Here is a 23,893-nt window from a genome sequence, read left to right on the forward strand (position 1 = left end):
TGGCTTAGAGAGAATAAGTAGTTTGTCAAACGTGACATGGCTAATAAGTAGTACAATTGGAATTAGAACCTGGGTCTCTACAGACTCTAAAGGCATGCTTTTAAGCCACTATGCTGTATAGCCTTTCCTTTATGTATATAGTTGTCATAAAAATTCTATAATAAGAGTTTATTGAAAGAGGAGGAAGGCAAACATTATTTGCTGTATGTGATAATTTCTAGAATTCAAGAGACCTAAGATGTAAGCATCTAATCACATTTTTGTTCCTCTTTCCCATCTACTCTATTCATACCTGACTCCCTCCTGTTGTTATTGTTGAAACCTTATTGTCCATTCTTGTAAAATCTACAATGGACTACAATTTCTGGTGTTATATTATTATAGGAATTTTTAGGTGGGAAGTCAATTGAAAAAACTGAAATTAGGAAATGAACTAGGAGTCAGTTCAAGGAATTCAGGATGACTTGGAACTTTATATACCGTATTGCATTTCACAAAGGACGGAACTCAGGTCTTCTGATTTTGGATCTTGTGTTATTATTTAATCTTTCCTTTAAAAGACAATCTAAGAAACAACATTAAGGGTAACTTAACATAAATGTCATTTGTTTTGTCATTCCCTCACTTCCTTCTGCTGCACTCTTCCACTAGATGTCCTCTTCTTCTTTCTAGAATTACCCTTCATAGAAATGAGCTCTTGCTAGAATCTAGAGCAAAAGGGTTTTTTTTTCTTACCTGGAATAGGACACAGGATGGAAGAGAGTAGAGATCCTACCTCCTGCTAAAATCAAGACATTACTCTCTTTTTCCTCAGGAATCATCAAAAACAGTAGATTCTACTCTTTTAGACCTAACCATTAGAGTTGTTTAATTTATTAATGATTTATGATGGTAAAGTTTTTGGCAATTTTATTAAATTGTTTGTTTTGTGAAAACCGTAACAATGAATTTTAGATGATATAAAAACTGTGCTCTCTGGCTTACCGAATGTGAAAGTAAAAGTCTACCACTAAGAAATAACCATGAGAAAATGAATGTCTGGCACTAGTATTCTAAATGTTTATACTTTGCTTAGTTGTAGAGATCTATATTCTTTTGTTGTTTAGGCTAAACTCTGTTTTCAAGAACCAAAAGTCTGCCCATTTTGATGACGTTTGTTGATAATACTCTACTAGAGATGTCATAACATATAAGGATCCCATTACTCATCAGAAGGAACTGGTCTACTGCCTTACTTGAGAATATTAGATTTATTCTATTAAAATTGTAATTAATAGCCATGTAATTTTGTTTTGAGGCTTTAAAAGAAATATATAATTGTGCTGGCATAGATGTGTTGTAAGTTAATCTTTCTGTTTATGGTGGTAAGTTATGTTTTACCTTGGAGAAAAATTATTTATGTTTTCCCTTCTTTATTTTCTGAGGAACTGGCATTTGATCCATATGAATCATATGCTCGAGATATTTTACGACCTGGCTTTCATGATCATTTCCTTAGTCAGCTATCAAAGCCTGGAGCAGCACTCTATTTGCAGGTACAGTAATTTTTAAATCAAGATATATGATATCTGAAAAGTAAACTTAAAAAAAAATTAAATCACTTTGTTTTCTAGTCAATAGGCGAAGGTTTCAAAGAAGCTGTTCAGTATGTTTTACCCAGGCTACTTCTAGCCCCTGTTTACCACTGTCTACATTACTTTGAACTTTTGAAGGTAAGAAAATTCTTACTGCAACTTGTAAAATATTGAAGTGTGATGCAACTTTTTACCAATTCATTTGTGAACTATTATGTGAGCATCCATGAACATTAGTCTGTATCTGTTTTCTTTTTCTAGTTAAGAAGCAAATGTAAGTGAATCTGCAAAAAGAGTGGCATATTTTCTCCAGTTTTAATAGAGAGTTTTAAAGCAATCATCAGATTTTTTAATCCTGTGCCCTTACTTTTTGTTTACATGGCCGATGATTTGGAGACAACCTTGGATTTATGCATCCAAGTCTCCATTTTGAGACCTCAGCAGATTCAGGGTTTTAGATAAGGGACCCAGTGTGGGAATGGGCCAAAGTAATGGGGAAGCTTAATTATCTAATTTTCATAGCCCAAGTTTGCAACTCTCTCTATAAAACTGCTTATCATTACTTTAGAAACAGTGAACTATATATAGTCATGGTAAAAATTCTCCCTTTGATCACAGTTCAAAATACTCAATTTAAGAAGCACTGACTGAAAGGAAAGAGTATTGCTTCCCCCCCCTTTTTCTGTTATTCACTGAAATTAACTAAGGAAAAAAGGAACCTTAGTTTGTATAAATTCTAATTCAATAGCATAGCTCAAAGTGAATTACTTTTAAATATCTTATGTATTGATGTCTCCTTTGGATTATGGATAATATGTCCTAAAAAACATCAAATTTTTTTCAAAAATTTAAAATAATGAATGAGATAATAAAGATATTCTATTTACCTTTAATGAACTACCCCATAAAGACAAAATAAGACATGCATTAATATTATTTTATTTCTTTAGCTTTTAAAAGAATGTTTCATTAAAGAAAAATTCTGTTTAGTATCATAATTTTGTGTATGAAGAATATATTACTAGAAATCATATTTATAGTTTACAGGAGTACATGATGAAATGGTCTCTGTAATGAACCAGTGAATGAGTAGAAGGCTTATGAATTTAGTAAACTGGAGGAACTCCATCCCTACATTCCCTTCCATTCTGCCAGGTCTCTTTACATTGTAGTAATTTGGACTTCAGTTAGATTTCTCAAGGAAGACTGTTTGAATTGGGAAAGGATTAAGAGTTAAAAGAATTTAATCACCAGTCAGAATTACAGAGCTCTTAGCTCTCTGTTGTAGACTGCAAACAGCATAATATTTAAGGTCTTTGGTAATATAGGATGATTATCTTAAGAGGATAATCAAGAGGGAGCATTTGGTGTGTAAAATCATTCTTTACAAAGAATTCATTATGGCAAACTATAATCATGGGATATTTGCAAATAAGTTTTTATAGAATCCTTCTTCATAAGGGTGTCTCTAACAATGGGATTTTTACCTGAAAATGTAATGAAATTCTGAAGGATAAAGGCCATATGAAATCTTGAAGCAGTTATTAATTTATAAATAAGAATAAGAAGCTTTGATGAAGGTTCAGAAGGCTTTAAAACCTAGTCATTTTAATAATATAAAAGAAATTAATTATTTACTTCCCCCAAAACAGGCAATTAATAATTTTTTAAACTGTTAAGTCATGGTAATAGAATTTTTATTTATAAGTGCATCATTCAGCAATTTAAGACTTCTCCTGGTTTAAGCATGTGTATCCCTGGTTCATATTACTGCCTGAGTTCCATTGCAAAATTAGCAATATATTGGAAACTTTGCCTAGTTAATCCCACAGACTGTGATCACTCCTTTTATTCTGCATTTCCTCAGCACTAATGTACTATTTGTACTTATCTTTAATTTGTATTTGTTGGTGTGTTGCTTAAGTAAATATTTTCATTGAGCAGTATTTTCAAAGTGTATTCTGTGGGATGCTAATCCCATGAGATACTCTAAAAAAAAGTTGGAGGGGAATGTTCAGTGGTCAAATATGTTTAGGGAATACGTGTCCTTAGTTATTCTCCTAGAAATTTTCAGTGGACGTTAGAATATTAAAGCTTTTGTGAAATTGTGCAATAAAGCAATCTAATTGTTTTCCAGGATTTCTCAAATTAATTAGACCATGGGATCCTTTTAAAATGTACCACATTTCTGGAAGTTATTTTGGGAAACTGTCCTAGTGGGTTCCTCCATCAGATGGACTGAAAGACCTTCTAACTCCTAAGCGTCTAAGATTTTTTCCAACTGCATGATTCGTACTAGTTCTAAATTTCTTTTCTTCTGGGTATTGCCATTCCTCTAGATGCCAGTGTGGACTTGGTGATTCTGGACTCAACAATGATTGCATTAACTTGGGGCAGTGGGAACCAGCAAAATGCTAAGACATCAGTGACAATTGGAAACTAGCCATAATTTATCTATGGCATGGAATGGCTTTTGAAAGCTCACCAGAGTAGATAGGAGTCTGATGTTTCTTCTCTGATCCTAGCCCGGTAGCTGCCAGCTGAGTGGCCTGCAACAAGCCAGTTCACCGTTTGAGCCCTGGTTTCCTTATCTGTGAAATGCTTATTTCACTGGGTTGTTCTTTTAACCAAGATAATGTATGTAAAATAACTTCATATATGGTAAAGAATATACATACTGAGTATTGTCGTTACTAGAGGCTTTTCTTCTTGTCCTGCAGATATCTTAAACCAACATTTTACTCCCTTCATTCCTCATGAATTCCCCCTTCCTCTGCCTGCCCAAATCTATACTTTTTCCTATATTCCATATCTTTGTTCATTGCCTCAGGTCCCTTCACCAGAAGCCTTAGTGCCACCCTTGAGTCTTCTCTCTCCTTTTTTAGCAGAACATCATGATTTGACTCCAGAAATGATTCTAGAATCCATCCTCTTCTTTCCATTCCACTGACTGCCTTAGTCCACGCCCTCAGCATGTCTTGCCTGGACTGCTGTAGCAACTTCCTATATGGTCTTTATACCTCATGGAATTCCCAGTTTGAAAAGTGCAGTTGGTTCCCTGTGAACTACAATACAAAATGTACATTCTTTAGCCTCTCTCCAGCCTCATCTCTCAATACTTGATGTTTACCCACTTTACGCGTTAGCCATAAAAAATTTTGTAGTAGCCCTGGATATGTCAGATCTGTATAGCACTCCGTATCCTTTTCTTTTTTCCCATTTCCCTGGAATTCCTCTTCTGTCTACCTTACCTTTTCATCTGAGAAATTCCTCCTTGTCAAAGAGTTTGTTCAAATGTTGGTTCCTCTGTCAAGTTCCCTTGGTTCCCTGGGCTGGTCCTTTACAGAGCTCCCTCTCTCTTTATACTTCTTTATAGAATTTGTCCCATTTTTATTGTCTACCTTGTCATAAGACTTTGTGCTCCGTGAAGAATGGAACTGAGCCCTGTGTATCTGAATTCTCATGCTTAGTAATGTTTAGCACTTAGACATTCAATAAAATGAATGGCAAAAATAAAATAAATTTTCCTTAGAATTCCTATAAATGTCTATATTTTAAAAGAAGTTTAACTGTAAATTGTATATAATTATATTTATTTTGGAAACATAGAATGCCTTAAACTTTACAAGTTCAGAAAATAAAAGTTTAGTTGTTAATGGTATAAGACTTTATTGTTACTGAAACTGAAAATAAAATATTCTTTTCTTTTTCCAGCAAGTTAAAGTTAGCAGTCAAGTCTTTGGAAGCTTTGATTAATTTTTTCAAATTAAAGTTCATTTTTATGAATTGAAAAAACTTCGTGTCCTTTTGAAAACCACATTGCTCCAATAATGTGGTTTTCTACATGAAGTTTAATTTGCTTTATTAAAAAATTTAGAGTTGTTTCTTGGGGCTAAGTAAATAAGTAGACCAGTATTTTGAAGGATAGCAAATCAGTACGGCGTTCGGTTCAACAAAAATGTTAACCTTTTATGTTAACTTGATTTTAACTCCTTAAGGTATACTCAGACAAATATTAGAAAAAAATCATCTAGGATGATTTTGAACCAATCAGATCCCTAGAGGATTACCTATTCTGTTGCCAGTCTGCTGGGTCCGTATAACCTAGGGAAGAGTAAGGGTCCTTCAATGTAAAAAATTAGTTCAGGTGCCAGCCCCGTGGCCCAGTAATTAAGTTTGCATGCTCTGCTTCAGGGGCATGGGGTTCGCCAGTTTGGATCCTGGGCGCAGACCTAGCACTGCTCATCAACCCATGCTGAGGCATCTCACATTAGAGGAACTAGAAGAACCTGCAACTAGGACATACAACTATGTACTGAGGGCCTTTGGGGGGGGTAAAAAAAGAGAGGAAGATTGGCAACAGATGTTAGGTCAGGGCCAATCTTCCTTAAAAAAAAAAAGGTTCAAATCTCTATTGTTGTATGTACATTAGTGTATTAGTTTCTGAGGGCTGCCAAAGCAAAGCACCACAGACTGAGTGGTTTAAAAACAACAGAAACTTATTCTTCCACAGTTCTGGAGACTAGATGTCCGAAATTAGGATTTGACAGAGCCCTACCCCCTTTAAAGGCTCTAGGGAAGAATCCTTCCTGCCTCTTCTTAGCTTCTGGTGGATTCCAGCAATTCTTGGCATCCCTTGGCTTATAGATGCCATCACTTCAATCTTTGCCTCCATCTTCACATCACTTTCTTCACAGCTTCACATTATTCTGTTATCTCTGCATCCAAATCTGTCTCTCCTTTCTCTTATAAAGACCCCAAATCAAAGATGTAGGGCCCATCCTAATCCAATATGACTTCATCTCAGCTTGATTATATCTGCAAAGACTCAATTTTCAAATGAGATCACATTCACAGGTACCAGGGGTTAGGACTTGAACATATCTTTTGGGGGAACATAGTTCAACCCATTACAATTAGTTTTTGGTATATTATAAAAATTCATTTTTGTTTTTCTGACTCTCCAGTGTATATTGGCTTTCTTAAACCCATATATGTATAACAGTGCAGTGTTTATCTTGATCACAAGCTTTATTTTAGGAAATAAGATTGCTAAAGACTGTAATCTGAGTGCTCACATGGTTGGACCTTGCTAGATGTTAAAATTTAACATGAAATTTTCTAATATTCCTAGATTTTTGTGTACTAAACTGACTTGAAGAATAGTTCTTAACTTTTTCCCCTTAACATCACAAATATTACAAAAACTGTAGCCCCAAATGCTTAAGTACAGGAATTGTAGGAAAGGATTACAGATAACAACTTAGAACTGAATGTGCAGTGAGTGGAAAACTTAGGATCAAGAACTGAGAAATGTTGAAAGTAGTTTTTCCTCCCAAAGTAGTCCCCTTTTTTTAATGCTACATAAAACAAATTGGAAAAGGCAAACATGAACATTGTTCTACATTATACACTTTAAATACCCACTAGTGGCCTTCACATAGTCTGCCAAAAGCTCTTTGTAAAGAAATACACTCTGCAGACCCCTACTACGAATATCCTGTATGCATTGTTAATGGCTTTGGTTTGCTGCTTTTCTAGTTTGGGAGCTGGACAGTATCATTCTACTTTAGATAATTTTTTATACACTTTTTTTCTGTGTTCTGCATCTGGTTTAATTGTTCTATGCTTCAGGCCATTTTTTATACTCTCCATGAGCTGATGTCTTAATACCAGCAATAAGAGGAAATTTAGAAAACATTTCTTCTCTCTGAGTATCATAAAAATAAGCCCAGAAAAGAGGCCAGCCCGGTGGCTCAGTGGTTAAATTCACATGTTCCGCTTTGGCAGGCCGGGGTTCGCCGGTTCAGATCCCTGCTGCGGACCTATGTACCACTTGGCAAGCCATGCTGTGGTAGGCATCCCACATATAAAGTAGAGAAGGATGGGCATGGATGTTAGCTCAGGGCCAGTCTTCCTCAGCAAAAAAAGAGGAGGATTGGTGGCAGATGTTAGCTCAGGGTTAAACTTCCTCAAAAAAAATAAATAAATAATAATAATAAAAAGAGCCCAGAAGAGGTCTGTCTAGCTTCCATTCCCCTGAACTAGCTTTCTAAATTGAGAAATTATTATCCAGAAACCATGGGCTCAAAGCAGTGCACTGAGTGGTATCATATCTGACCACAGATGTTGAATGTTTAAAGTTAAACGTAGGATGGTATAATTCAGGAACCATCATAAACAAACAGCTGACTATTGTACTACTCCAATTTTTAATTTTAAATCAACTTGCTATGAGGGGCATTTATAGTTTTGGTAATTTTTTCTCTGATAAGAACAGAGAGATAGTTTTAAAAGGTATTTTGTTTTCATACATGAGATATCCTAATATTTTTTAGGATTGATTGCCTGTTTAAAGTTTGAGACTTCTCTCCATACTTCAGATTTTAACTTGCTGTTACATTATTGCATTTTTTGCCATTTTGCTCTCACTTTCTCTCCTGGAACACAAGTTACATGTATGTTGAACCACTTTATGTTGTCCCACAGATCTCTGAAACTGTTCATTGTTCTTAAGTCTTTTTTTCTCTTTGTTCTTCAAATTGGTCATTTCTATTGATCTGTCAATAGAACTGTTAGTTATAATTATTTATTCTAGAATTTCCATTTGGATTTTGTTTTATAGTTTCCAGAGACTCCCTATCTGTCCACTCAGTAAGACCGTGTTTTCCTTTAATTCTTTGAACATGATCATGAAAGTCATTTTGAAGTCTTTCCTAAATCCAACATCTGGGCCCACTTGGAGTCAGTTTCTATTAACTGCCTTTTTCCCTGAATGTGCACATTTTCCTGGGGTTTTTTTTACTAGTTAACAACTCTGGATTCTGTTGTGTGGAGGATTGTTGTGGGTTTTTTAGGATTTCTATATGCTGATTTTTCAGCCTGACTCTCTTGGATCTCCCCTACACTTAGATGATTTGGCAGTCAAACAAGTGTTTGGGCAAAGACTATGTTCAGCTTTGGGGGCACAGTCTTTGTGGTTCCCTTACACCTGGAGATTCCCCCTTAATTTCCAGCTGCTCTGCCAACCTCAGGCTCTATCCTCTGGCACTTTAAACCACTAAGGCTTCAGCTTCCTGCTGCCTGAGCTGTGTACAGTTGGGAAATAAATTCCATTTAAGAAAAGCAGCAGAACTCATCCACTGCCGCTCCATCTATCAAGAGTATATTCCTTTTTGGTCTCTGCTTCCTTTTTTGCCAGGCTCCCTGTGGTCTTCCCACCCATGGAGAGTTTAGCCAGGGATCTGGGTAGAGTTTATTCTCAGATTTGGGGTCACAACCCTTCTGCAGTTCATTCACTTCCAGATTTCCCCCTTAAATTTCCTCTTAAACTCTGCTCTCTTTCATCTCTAGCCTGTAAAGCTACTCCTTTCCTCTAGTTCTTGCCCACTGTCACCATGGGAGGTTGGGGAAAGCCCTCATCTCAAAAGTGTACACTTTCTAGTTGCAGCTTTTCAAGAGTAATTGCACTGCTGGCTTATGCTTTCTTTTAGATGTTTTCTAGTGCCTATAGTTATTTTTTATATTTTATCCAGATTGTATAATTCTTATCTGTGGGAGGGTTCTCAAGACTTCTTCACTCCACCACCATTACTGAAAGCTCTTGCATTTTAATAGCTCTTCTTCAGTATTTGTTATGGCTATGATGTCTACAAAGTAGGAGGGGAAACAGTAAAGGGTTGCCAACTCAGGTTTCTCAGGTAGGTGGGAGAGCTGCTAATGTTAGAAAATATATTTTAATAAATTCAAAGATAGGAATAGTTGGATCCTGTTTAAAATATTATTTGAATATTGTGCATGTTTAAAAATCAGTTGCATTTATTTTTTTTTAATTGCTCTTACTTATTCTTAAATCATCTTTTGTCTTTTCCCTTACCTAGATGCCATGCTTGGGTTTGAAATATTCCCAAACAAAAACAGTACACAAATTTAATCCAATTAGAGGAAATTGTAAAATATTTTTACAATTAACTAGGATTATTTTAATCTGAAAAACACAACAGTGATACTTAGAAACATCTTTCCCTGTTTTTCTTTTTTTGCTGTTGTGTAATGACTTCTTCATCAAATAAATTTTCTTTTTTAGCTAGAAATTCACCTGACCTTCTCCTTTTCTTTAAAAAGCTAATAATAAAAATAAACTTGGCCTCACTGTAAAAATAGTGATTCTAAGTCAAAATGAAAGGAGCTTGGTAACCCTATTCACCAGCATTTTGGCTGCTTTCAGTATGTTGCAGTCTTTTTTTTTAAGGTGTAAAATTTTTTTCTTTCATTAAGTGCCTCTCTGTTTTAAAACGTTTTCAGAATTTCTAATATTTAACTTGGGAATTAGTTTACTAATAGAGAATAGTAAATAATACTTTTATCATTATCTGCCTCTATCATTCTTTTGATTGGACATGCTGAAAAACTTTTTCAGAGACAGTTTTAATTCCTATTATATATTTAAATGATTATATTAATTTTATTTTCCATTTGTATGGGCAACAAAAAAATACAAAGGGGGATGAATAAAGCCAATTTAGCAAAATCTTAAGAACTGCCCAATATGGATGAAGGATATGAGTATTATTTTATTCTCTCTGCTTTTAAGTACTTTGCAAATTTTAGAATAAAATTTTAAGTACCCATTTTAATTAATAAGAAACCCCAAATAAAATGTCTAATTGTAAACCTTAGTGTAAAGTGTTTTTAATCATAAACTTTAAACTGACTGAATCAACAATAAATTTTTTGTTTTCCCTTCTCTTGGTTAAATGTATTTTTAAAATTAATATTTGAATTCTCAATAGATAAAATGTTGCTGTAAATATTTAGATGTTGCCATTTACTTTTTTTAAAACCTTAAAATCTTATGAGTTTTTTGGTTACTGCACATTTCAGATTGGAAATTGAACTTACCCTCAGTCTGATTACTAAAACCATTAGAAGCCCATTTTGAGAATGAAGATATTCTACTCTGATAGGTATACAGAAAGCTGAAGAGCAGATATTTAGCATCTGCTAAAAGTGTTAAATTATTACTTTTTTTAAAAACAGCTCTATTGAGATATAATTTACATGTCATAGTGTTCTCCATTAAAAACTGTGTGTGTGTGTATTTTAATACTTCAGCTCCCAAGCACCTGTAGGGGAGGAAAGTTTTTTCTTCAGTCCTCCTAGAGTCCCTGACTAGGTCTGAAAAGTAAACAGACAAAGACAGATTAACAGGAGAAAAGCATACAAATTTATTTAATATAAGTTTCACGTGACACAGAAGCCTTGGCATATTGAATATTTTAAGCTGAAGGAGTTTGAGGAAACAGAAGCAGGAAGGTCACTGACCTTCTTCTTCCTTTCTGCTGTTTCCTCAAACTCTTTCAATTTAAAATACTCAGATGCAGCATGGCATTTTTTGGGGTAGCGTGTCCTGAACCACATCACACCTTCTTCTTCCCTTACCCCCAAACCCATCATTTACTCATGAAGTTAATCTAGAAAAAGCAGTGACCCTTTGCTGTCAGGTAACAAACCTGTCATACCAAAAGTCAATTTTGGCCGATTGAAGAAAATCAGGAACTTGTGCTGGTCTCATTTGGATTAAAGGGATTCAATGAAGACAGGAGTATAAAGAGGAAAATGGGGAAATGTAAGCTATTCATTGTCCAGCTGTCTGTTGAACGCTCTTCTTGTTGTGTGAGCACCTCAAATTCACTTTCTTCAAAACTTGCTCTCTTCCCTAGCAAAACTATCTTTCCGTGCTCATTCTCTCAGTGAGTAGTCCCACTACCATCTAGTTCTTCAGAATAGAAATCTGGAAATCCTCACCTCTTCTCCCTTATTCTCTACATCATATCCACTTGGTCACTAAGTAAGTCCTTTTCATTCTTGACAAGGATCTTCTTTTGGGTTCATCATCTCTTGATTTCCTCTCAATACTCTGTGAGGGTTACGATCATCTCATCTGGGTTATCACAAATCTCCCTTTAGTTTTGCCTTTTCTATCTCCCCTTCCCCACCAGTCTGCTCTTGACAGGATAACCAAACCAAAGCTATCTTTCTAAAATGTAAATTTGATCATGTTAGTCACTAGCCTAAAACCCCATTGCTCCAGGTTAATGTTCAAGTTCCTAAGAAGGCTTACAGTCATGACTTGGTCCCTATTTATTTCTCCAACATCTTGATTCATCACTTCTCCCCACTCTCCATCCTTCCCACCCATCAGGCTCTACCCTTCAGCCAGTTTTCCTCAATCCTGGTCCTAAAAGTCTCTAAGTCACACATGCTTTTTCTTCTGCCTGTACAGTGTTGTACTTCAGTATTGTACTTCTGTGTTGTACCTCTGTTTCCCCATGGTTAATCCATTCTTATCCTTCAGGTCTTGTAGTCATTTCCTTCTGGAAGCTATCTTTCTCTGTCATTCTCTCTCCCTTTATTACGTCAAAGGCTCTTGCTGTGTATTTCTGGAGTGCCCTATATTTTCCCCATCATAGTACTTTGTCATTCATTTATCTTCTCTTATACTCTAAGCTCTAACAGCTCGGACCAGATTTGACATGTTCACCATCATGTTTTCATTGCTTATAAATAAGGGGTGGTTAAATATTTATTAAAAATTAATTCTGATTGAGACTTGGCTGACTTCCTCTGTAGATCTGCCCTTTTGAGTTTTTTTTTTCACTCAGCTACTATTAATATTATAAATAGTTTCTAAAAGTATACAAAAGACCACTTAATTATCTCAAAATTTGTGACTTTCCTCAAAAAGCCTTGAGAATTTTGCTTTTATTTCCTAATAGTGAATTATAAGTCATGTTACAATTTATATTTTAAGATTTTATTTTTGTATTTTCAACCATTGGCTAATTTAATAAAGATATTGTTTTATTTAAATTACAATTATAGAAGAATTATACTAATTATACTATAAATTTATACTACTTATTCCATGTAATATATACAACCTTGGTAATGATCATCTGCTTGCTTATCTTAGGGGAAAATGAGAGTTTAGATTGGTTAAGTAAAAGAAGGTCAAATTTTGTTAATATCACTAACATCACTTACTGGTTGAAATTTTGTGTACTGTAAGAGAATTATCTGCATATGTAAAATCACTTTAACTCAAAAAATAACTTTTGTGGGAGAAAGGACGGAACTGGTTATGAAATTTACTTCCTGAGTTAACAAGTAGTATGAGTAGGAGGAGTATGAGGAGTCTGCAGACAATATCTAAGCCTCATTTTAGTTAAGAATTCCATCATCTTCACTCATAACTTTTAGTTGTGCAGCTACCATGAAAGAATAGTTAATTTGAGTGTCATTGCCTTTGTCGTTTCATTGCCTTTCTTGTGTTCAGCCTTTAATGGAATATTTTATGACACAGCAAAGAGTCAGGAGCAGTTGGTTTCTGGAATAATTTGGATAATATTCCATACATTTGTTAAGAGGACTACAAAATTAAATTTCTTTTTTTTTTTGAGGAAGATTAGCCCTGAGCTAACTACTTCCAGTCCTCCTCTTTTTTGCTAAGGAAGCCTGGCCCTGAGCTAACATCCGTGCCCATCTTCCTCTACTTTTTATATGTGGGACACCTACCACAGCATGGCATGGCAAGCAGTGCCATGTCCACACCCAGGATCCAAGCCCGGCGAACCCTGGGGTGCCGAGAAGCGGAATGTGTGAACTTAACCGCTGCGCCACCGGGCTGGCCCGTAAATTTCTTCTTTGACCATGTATTTTCCATGGTGTAATCTGCTTTAGTGTCTCATCAAACAGCACATAAGTAACCATTCCAAAGTTGAAACATGATCCCCACCTTTGCTCTTGTTCTCACATTTTGTGATGAGCTCTTTATATGTACATAATATTTAAGATAAAGATAAATATTTTTATGTCCCAAATCTTAGGCAATTATAATGTATATTTCTTGATCGTATATTCTATTATCCCTGTGTGTTGCAACTTACCTATTTGAATGGAATAGGTTTTATTTGGTGAATATTTTCTAAATAGGTATTTCGAAGTCATTTCGGTTCTTTGGGTAGCATATTGAAAAAGTCACTGCCTGAGAGTCAGGAGTCTCGCATTCTGGTCCTGCCTGCCTCTACTATCAAGTAAATGGCAGTTCTTTTTTTATATAAGTTCATGTTGGAGAAAATTAATTTCTAGAAATAAAAACATGAATTCAAGTTTTTTTTTTAAAAACAAAGGGAAGCCATTAAATGTTTGTGAATAAGTTGAACTCATACAAAATGCATTGGGTACACAACTTTATTTATAAACCAATCTTGAGTTATTCCTTTCCTGAATACCATCGTAAATATCCTTTTCCAGTTCACAGCTCCTTAAATTTAACCCCGTTTCTCTCCCAGAGTCTCCTTTGGACATGCAATACACCATATTGACTACTGCCCCTTCTACTTATTTCTAAAGGACAAAAAAGAAGTAATCACTGGTAAAAGTGGCTCCTTTCTTTAGAAAATATAAATTTTATCATCTCTATAGACCAGATGAGTTTTCATTGTGCTGTAGAATATGAGTCTCTGGATAAGTTTAAAATCAATCTCTATACAGCAATATATCATCTCAGAACTGGATAATTATTTTAACTATTTAAATGAACTGCATTTGTAAAATTAAATTGTTGCTGTTGTACAATGTTATTAAATAGGCATCCCTGAGGAGCATGGTACTGCATTGAGTATCAGTTTGATAGTAAGAGGATGCTGCTTTGTGGAGTCTTGTTTACATACTAATCGTCACTGCTTTGTTTCTGTAGCAACAATAAGCCACCCCTTTGATAGTGGTTAGATTGAATTATTCTGCACCAATGCCCAGTTTCAATCAGCTATGTTAAGTAAAAGAAGCAGAGAATGCTTATATAAGAAATGTCATTTATTACAGTGAAATTAATGTTAGATGCTTAATGCTATGAAAGTAAAAATTAGATTTTAAAATTATTTCATCAGTAAAGTTTTATGGATTTTGAAATAGAGTTTGGGTTTGTGGTTTTAAAATATATTAAAAATATTTTTGAGATACTCGTATATTCTGTATGTGAAATGCTATAGTTAAATCATAAATTACCCGGAAACTTGAAACATTTTTAGAACAGAAAAATCAAACACGTCTACACAGATTTGTTACTTTCATAGTTCTTTTTATTTATGTTGTTAGAACTGTGTGTTTTGTATGACTTTAGGTATGTTTGCCTGAATTAATAATATAAAAAATCAAAAGATAGAATATGAAGGATTCAATAATATTCTGCTACCTGTTAGTGCCAACTCTTTAACACTAAAAAGTTGCCTTGTATTGTATTCACTTGAATATTGAGTGATTAAATTCTTAAACAACTCGGGCCCTGGCCCCGTGGCACAGCAGTTTAGTGCACACCTTCTGCTTTGGCAGATCCCGGGTGCAGACATGGCACCGCTTGGCAAAAAGCTGTGCTGTGGTAGGTGTCCCACATATAAAGTGGAGGAAGATGGGCACAGATGTTAGCTCAGGGCCAGGCTTCCTCAGCAAAAAAGAGGAGGATTGGCAGTAGTTAGCTCAGGACTAATCTTCCTCAAAGAAAAAAAATTCTTAAATAACTCAATGAAATAGTTCACTCTTTAGTGGTGCTTTCATTACACCATGTAGAATTTTGCCCTTTCTTATTGAGTGTTGCTTTCAATATTAGATTGTCTGCTGCTTTTGAAGCCTGAACTTGATAAGGTTAATGGTAACATTTTATTTGTCTCCAAAAATTCTGCCTTCTGAGAGGTAAGTAGTTTAGAATGATAGAGAGGAAAGGTACTTTGAGAGTACCCAGAGTTCGGCCTTTAGCCTACCAGTAGTATCCATTAAGTAAAAACCTAGTATGTTTCTTTATGAACACTTGGCCGTTGACTTTCTTTAATCTAGCTGGCCATATTGAAGAGCAATACTATGAGTAAAAGGTATTTGAGGGTTTATACTTTGAGGAAGATTAGCCCTGAGCTAACATCTGCCACCAATCCTCCTTTTTCTTTTTGCTGAGGGAGTCTGGCCCTGAGCTAACATCTGTGCCCATCTTCCTCCATTTTATATGTGGGATGTCTGCCACAGCATGGCTTGGTAAGCGGTGAGTAGGTCCACACCCAGGATCCAAACCAGCGAACCCCAGGCTGCTGAAGCAGAGTGCGCAAACTTAACTGCTGTGTCACTGGGCCTGCCCAACTTTTTTTTTTTTTTTTAAACATATATATTTTAAGGTCTCTTATTCTTTGGAAACTATTTTTTTACCCTTTTTATGTTGGAAATTATCTTGAATAGATTTTTGTTTTACTTAATACAATTAAGACTGAATATTTTTCTAAAAAGTACAGATTATGTGTACTAGTGGAAACTATGGTGAGTTTTGAATAATGGATATAAGAAATTTGGATAATAAAAGCGGAGCACTAAGTAGACATTACAATATAGTATTTATTCTGGAATATTTGAGCATTAAGATATTTTAAATAAATTATTTTTATAAAAATGGTTTGGGGCATTGAGTAAAAAATATGTTTACTTTTCACAGGTCATCAGTACACACGTGTGTGTGTGTGTATGTGTGTGTGTGTGTGTGTAACTAATCTTTATCAGTTGAAGCAGAAAGGAATGTGTTGATCTTTCAGGCATACCTCTCGAGAACATAAAATGCTTAAAGTACTAATGACTAATGAAGCTCTTTAAAAAGTAAACCTTTATAAATTACTTTGACTATTTTATGGTTTTACTTCTCAAGTCTTTTCCTTTATGGTAGAGAGTAAGTGTTCTTAAATGTTGCATGAAAGCTCTATTGACAAAATGTTATTTCTTAGCTTTTCCTTTTTGGTAGCCAGAAACAGATTTAGGAGGTTACTGAATTATTGTCACTTACTGTCACTCATACCTCAGTTATTTGCTTGCTTGAATTGTAGCCACCTTACTGTATTGATAATTAGTAGTTATTGATGATACAATACTCCTTAAGTACAGACTTTCTGTCTGGCATACATAGTATATTTGCCACTAATAGAAAATGTGCTTGAGGTTCATTAATATATATATTTCCCTAGTTTTACTCAAAATCTTAACGTGAATACTGACAAGTTTGTTCATGATGCTAATGTTAATTCTGTAGTAGAACTACAAAGAAAGCAACTTACACTTACATTGTACATTATCATTTACAAAGTGCTTTGATTTTTAATAATCGCCCCATAAAGTTGGAAGGGCAGGCTTTTTATAAGCCTCATTTGACACATGGGAAAAGTGAGACTGAAAAGTTAAGTAATTTGCCCCGGGGTCACACAGAAGGAAAGTCAAATTTGATCCTAGATTTTATGTCTTCAAGTTCCTCTTCACTATAGCACATCCTTCTCTATATATTTATCTTCCTTATCATCCCGTTGCCTACAACAATAATGTCAGAATCAGACCAAATTCCTCACTTCAAAATATCTCATCTATGTGCCTACAGCTGTACTGCATTATGATAGTTAAAAAGATAATTTATGCTCCTCACTTCTTTTCAGTAATATACATCCGAGATACTACACATTACTGCCTGTCACAAGGTGCGACGTCTTTTAACACTGCTTCTACTCTTTTTTTTTTTTTTTAATGTGGAAAACTTGGTTGCAGGTTAATATGGATAATAATACATAAAGAAGAAAAGGACTTTTAAAAAGAATAATATATTTTATGACACGTTTAAAAAAATTTTTCTGGTAGAAAGAGTTGAATCAGTTATCTTTATCTTTAAATAAAATGGGCTTTTTTTGGTTTTTGTCCAAAACTGTTCTACTGGTTCATATTTGTCATTTTGACTTTGCAGCAGTTAGAAGAAAAGAGTGAAGATCAAGAAGACAAGGAATGTTTGAAACAAGCAATAACAGCTTTGCTTAATGTTCAGAGTGGTATGGAAAAAATATGTTCTAAAAGTCTTGCAAAACGAAGACTGAGGTGAATATTTTCACTTTTTTTATAATCCTCCTTTTCACCCTGAATATTGTGGTATAAACGCAGAGATCCCAGTTTCCTCCTCGAGTAAACAATGAAGAAAATAGTTTTAGTGACAAGCTTGGTCTTTCAGAGGAAGTGACATCAAAGCCAAGAGAATTTGTTATTGTTTGAAAAACCTTTCATATTTGTGCATTTTCCTTGCACACTCCCAGACAAGAGCTTCTGAGAGTTAACTGGTAAGCTAAAGGAGAGAGACAGCAAAATGTATTAGGTAGATTTATGTCAACATCATCACTCTGTCAAAGTAAAATTAATAATGTCCTTTATTTTAGGGATTATATAATTTGAGGCACTAATTCAGATAATATTGCTTCCAGTTTCCTAATTATAATATGTGCATATTCTTTTAGCTTTGGGTCTTGTCCACTTAAGCATTTTTAAATAATTTTTTAAAATCTCTTAAATTACTTTTTCATATATTGGGCTACTTTTTAATATTTGTCATTCTAAATGTTGAGTAGCCAAGGTAGAAATAATCGTTCTGAATTGAATTTACAGGTTAGAATTTTGTCAGTTGTCATATTCTTTTAGAGCACTAAAAAAAATGTCTCTACTGTGTTGCTTTAGTTTCCAAAATTGTGCAGTTTTGTAACACTAATATATTTGGAGAATTAGTGAAAACCTGTTCTCAGTGCTACCTTTTTAAAGTATACTTTTATGCTGCACTTTATTTACATGAGTTCTAGATTCTCTGTCATCTGTGTACTGATAATGTTTTTTCCTTTATCCCAGTGAATCTGCATGTCGGTTTTATAGTCAGCAAATGAAGGGGAAACAACTAGCAATCAAGAAAATGAACGAGATTCAGAAGAATATTGATGGATGGGAGGGAAAAGACATTGGACAGTGTTGCAATGAGTTTATAATGGAAGGAACTCTTACACGTGTAGGAGCCAAACATGAGAGACACATATTTCTCTTTGATGGCTTAATGATTTGCTGTAAATCGAATCATGGGCAACCAAGACTTCCTGGTGCTAGCAACGCAGAATATCGTCTTAAAGAAAAGTTTTTTATGAGAAAGGTACAAATTAATGACAAAGATGACACCAGTGAGTACAAGCATGCTTTTGAAATAATTTTAAAAGATGAAAATAGTGTTATATTTTCTGCCAAGTCAGCTGAAGAGAAAAACAATTGGATGGCAGCATTGATATCTTTACAGTACCGGAGTACACTGGAAAGGATGCTTGATGTGACAATGCTACAGGAGGAGAAGGAGGAGCAGATGAGGCTCCCTAGTGCTGATGTTTATAGATTTGCAGAGCCCGACTCTGAAGAGAATATTATATTTGAAGAAAACATGCAGCCCAAGGCTGGAATTCCAATTATCAAAGCAGGAACTGTTATTAAACTTATAGAGAGGCTCACATACCACATGTATGCAGGTAAGAAATAAGAAGTTGCCTGTGACTTTTATTTTCCTGCTTCAAGCTGATTTTCTTCTCTGTATAGGTCATGGTGCCTAAAATAGAAAGCAAACTAACAACAAAAGACCTCTGCATTATCAGAGTTCATTTTCCTTTGACTAAAAATACCACCACTTTATATTTCTTTGAAATTTCATACTTTTTATACTACACTCACATATATATAATTTTTAACTTTACAACCAGAGTTATAAATGAGAAAATAAAGTCAATTGGCTAAATTTACCCAGTTAGAAAGTGGCAGAAACAAGACTAAAAGTAGTGGTAAATCATCATCATTAGAGTCTAAAAACCTTTTTATACCTTTACCTCTTTTTTCTTTCTTCTCTTTCCATTATTGAGATTATAAAATCAGTAAAAATTTTAATATTCATCCATCACCAAAATTATGCTGGTAGTACAAAGACACACAGCATTGCTTTTTCTTAATTTCCATTCCTAAAACTTATTAAATTTAGCAACCCTGGAAGTCATTTAAGTTTTCAATTTTTTTTTTTTTTACAACTGATGTTATTTAAGAAAACAGTTTCACTTTAGCAGGGCAATTTTTAGAGACAAACATGTCCAGATCATCTCAGAAGATTGCTATATAGGCTGAATCAAATATAATGTTTTAGAGGTGAGGAACAAATATGATGATTCATTTTTTTAAGTAATTTTATTTCTTCTAATAAGGTAACAAATGATAATCCAGTGTTCTTCAGCCTTCAACTTCCCTATATAGGAGCAAGTTTCATAGTTGTAAAATACTGTAGAGTATGGTAGAGTGGAAGGAGCACTGAATTTGGACTTACACCTTCATTCAATCAGTTCCTTAAGTCTCAGAACCTTAGTTTTCATCTCAAAAATGAACATCACCTCAGCTGCCTTAGAATGTTGTTGGAAAGAAGAAATAAAATACTATATGTGAAGGTTCTTTGTAAATATAAATGTAAACTTATTTTCAAAGAATGTTTTTATTACAAAGACATATAAAATCTTATATCGTAAATGCTATTCTTAAATGTGAAATGTGAAAGTTAACATCCATCCCATACTTCTTGCTTAAATATATTCTTATTTCTAGAATTTTTCTTCAATTTTTAAAGTCCTATAAATGGGTTCTCAGTTCTCTCTGGAAACTGTTCTGGCACCAGTTAAATTAAACTTTTAAAGATATCCATTAACTAATCTACTGGGCTAAAGATGAATACATTTGATAATGTTCATCTGTTCAATTTATTAAATGTCCATTCAGAACTACTGATGGCCTGGAAACTATTAGGGCCACCTTGCAAAAAAGTAAAATTAAGTTAGAATATTTTTATCTTGATATCAAAGTATAAGCTCTTTCATTATCTCCACATGTGTCTGGGATGACAGTGTTTTGTTTTCTTTTTAGTTTTTATTTGGCCTCTAATTGGTAGTTCTTTTGCTAGCCTTTTTCATAGCAAAACAATCGTGGTTTCCATAGGCTAATTTTAAAAGCAGTTTGGACTGTCTAAGTACATACCATTTGGCAGTAGCAGGTAGTAGCTGAAACGTGCGAATACAGTGAAAGGCAATTAGTCTGAGATTCCAATTTTACTATTGATTTTTCACCTAGAAACTTCTGCAATCACTGTATTCATTTTACTGACCCCAAAATAGAAAAATACATCAAAGCACAAGAAATTTAAATAAGCTGCCTAGGATTTTACAGGAAAAAGACATAGATTATTCTGTCATCTTTTTTACATCTAAAACCATTTTGAGAGGTACAATTTTCAGTAATTAATATGACCTACCTATTTAGTTGGATCTTCATCAACTTCTGTATTCTGTTTAAGATTTAGAATTCAACTACAAAAATGTTTTATTAAATTTGTGGTTGTAAAATACTTACTTCTTTGCTACTTCTTAAGACATTTTTTGTTCACCATTTTATTTTAAGTTCCTAGACTGTTTAGAATAAAATTAATCCTTTTATTTTTATCTATGTTTGTAAGGCAGAAGTTTTAGTATTTTTTTTTCCTGTCGAGCAATGTGAGTGGCAAGTGCTGGAGACCACTTACTAGTGTTTACTATCACAAGTCAGTGATATTTGAGTGGGAAAACATTCTCAAGTTCCAAAATGTTTAATGTAATTGTTTCTATAAAACTCTATTGTTAATGGTAAAAATTTTCTTTAAACTACTTGCTGTATTTCACAAAACTAAGTTATGATTATTAATAAGCAGTTGCAGAACTACAATTAAATATTTATTTTCTGGGAAACTTGACTGATTGATTGAGGATACTTTTAAAACAAAGAAAACTTGAACAAGCATAGCTGATAGTTTCTCTGTAGTCTTGACAGTTTTCTCTCCTCAATGTACACAATATTAGCCAAATCTGTGGGCTTAGGACTTTTGTCCTGGTGTTTTATTAGTTACTTTTGATAGTTGCTCTCATTTATATTAATTTTTAGCTTTTAAATAGAATAATATTTTTAAATGGTTTTATTTCTAGTTAATATAATACACTTAAATTTTTGTATTTATAGAACTTTGCAAAGTTAAGTATATTTAATTTAAATTGACAGGATTGTTTTACTTTTTAAAAAAACTTAAAGTTTTTAAAAAATGCCTTTCATTAATTTCTTGAGGAATAAAATGCCAGTGTTTTAGGAGTGTTTTGGCTAAGTTTTTTGACATTTTTCTTTTCTATCTCCTTTTGAAGCTTAATTGAATATTTTAACTTATGTCATAAATATATTACTGTTGTAACTGGAATCCATAAGCAGCTTTCATGAGTTATGATTTACAGTACACACAAATTAGTATTAATTATTAGCTTATTTGGGCACTTCTGTAAGTTCTGTCACTGAACGTATTACTGGCAATATAGAATGTGTTTTAATAGACCATCTATGAACTTGTAAAACATGAAAGCAGTTATTTTTTAAGGTCTCTTCCAGTGCAAATAGACTGAGTTCTCACTACAATGATAACAGGTCAAGTTATCCTTTGTTTTAAGAACTATTGGTCTGCCCTTTTGGGTTTTTTTGATTTGGTTAGTAGGTATTTTTACTGGAGAACATACAGTGCAAGTTGTGGCTTACGCTGAAACAAAAGCTGAAATTTAACTGGCATATTTTTATTGTATAGAATTATAATAAAAGACATTGGCTATAATAGATGAGAAAATTTAATAACTAATAAGCATTATTTACAGATTTTTTTTTTAGATTATAGGTTGGTCAGACATAGTCATGAAAAACTGGTTTAACCTTAGTTAATTCAGACTTCACTGTGGCTTAAACCAATTTGATCCCTCAGTTTTTTAACAATAATATATGAAACAGAGCTATAGATCTCTGGTGTTAGATGAGATGACCAATCCCCCACTTTATAGACAAAAAAACCAAGTCCCCTGAAGATTATGTGATTTGCCAGAAGTCACATCAGTTAATTGCAGAATGAGGCCTAGAAATTAAGTTTCTTGACTCTTAATAAAGAGTATACTTTCCACCATGTTATACTGACTCATAAAATGTGAATTTTTTTCATTATTAGAATATAATGTAATTTTTTGTTTTGTTTATTGAATAATAAAAATAGAATTACTTGCTTGGTTTGAATTGCTAGTAACATAAATGGCTTGTTCATTTCTGGGCAAAAACAGGTCTACTATGAAGATATATATTATCTATATATTATTATAGAGAAATAATTCTTTTTCTTAGTGAAACAGGTAATAAATTCTGACTCTAGATAAACTTCCATTTTAATGCATAGATTTTGGTATATAGTTAGATATTATACATCATAATTTTAGTTTTTAACAAAACCCAGTCATCAGTCTATTGGTGGTTGTAAAAGGAGCTTTCTGGGAGAAAAAATTAAATTTAGGTGAATTAGACAGTACTTAACTGTTGCTTAAGAGATTACAAGAGGGTCTTATGTGGGATCTAATTTATAGCTTGTCTCTCAGATCCAGTGTTTTTGGACATATAGTAATTCGCTAATAACTGCATCAGAACTTTGGAATTAATTCCAAATGCTGTCAGGAAAACTATCTAATTAGAGGGATCATTCTGAGGCTGGCAAGGACATGAAGAGACTTTCTTTACCTCCAGTAAGAAAGCACAAAGCAATGTGCATAAAGAAGAGATGACAGTAGGAATTTCACTTCGGTTACAGTTGTAGGAAATAAAGTACAAATGAATTATTGAGACTTAAAACAACGTGGATAAAGAAATGTTTGGTGATGCTATATCTTGTTTGATAGTCTATTTTCGAGAAATGAGGTGGCCTTGAGGTAAAGATAATAATTCAGAACTGACATTATATGGAAATAAAAGCTTTTCATTTTGAAGTGTGGAAAAAAGGTGTTTGCCATGCATGGTGAACTTCTCTTTTATAGAAAATGGTATTGAAAAGACTTAAGCCAGTTGATAATTTTCCTTAAGGAATTTACTGCTATTTTATGCCCTCATTTAGAAAATCCTCAAAAACCTGCATTAGATTTCTTTTGAATTTGTGTCCGTTATAAACTCAGTTTGGTGTTTTAACCTTTTAAAAATCTTTTGAACAATTTTTGATCTATAGGGCAGTGTTGTTCTATTTTTAAACTCTGATTTTTTTTAAGTGTTTGTGCGTCAGCATAGCGTCTGTTTCCTTTTTTAAGGAATTCAAGAGTGATTGTTTATAAATCCTTGTTGAGGAACTTATTGTTTCTTGTAGCTTTTTGAATGGCTGTATTAAAGGGAGCATTATCACATGAACAGACATCCTGATTAACAGTGTTTCACTATGGTGGTTGGGGGAGGGGTATTCTTTACATAAATAACTCTATGTAATAAATATTTCATAAATTTCATTGACCTTGCCAAATAAAATATCAAGTGTCAATCACAATAGTTACATAAGAAAAAATGGTTGAATTTAT

General features: G+C 33.8%; 1 protein-coding gene across 2 annotated transcripts in view; it reads left to right on the top strand.

The window, feature by feature from the left end:
- The window catches only part of SOS1 (SOS Ras/Rac guanine nucleotide exchange factor 1), a 147,078-nt gene that overhangs the window by 88,491 nt on the left and 34,694 nt on the right, over positions 1–23,893 (top strand). For both annotated transcript variants that reach the window (XM_044772279.2, XM_044772280.2), the window contains exons 7-10: positions 1,425–1,535; positions 1,614–1,712; positions 17,386–17,513; positions 18,306–18,961. In XM_044772279.2, the coding sequence (XP_044628214.1) occupies positions 1,425–1,535; positions 1,614–1,712; positions 17,386–17,513; positions 18,306–18,961 (994 nt within the window). The remainder of the gene's footprint in view (positions 1–1,424; positions 1,536–1,613; positions 1,713–17,385; positions 17,514–18,305; positions 18,962–23,893) is intronic.

This window comes from Equus asinus, chromosome 6, assembly GCF_041296235.1.
Source record: "Equus asinus isolate D_3611 breed Donkey chromosome 6, EquAss-T2T_v2, whole genome shotgun sequence".
Lineage (NCBI taxonomy): Eukaryota > Metazoa > Chordata > Mammalia > Perissodactyla > Equidae > Equus > Equus asinus.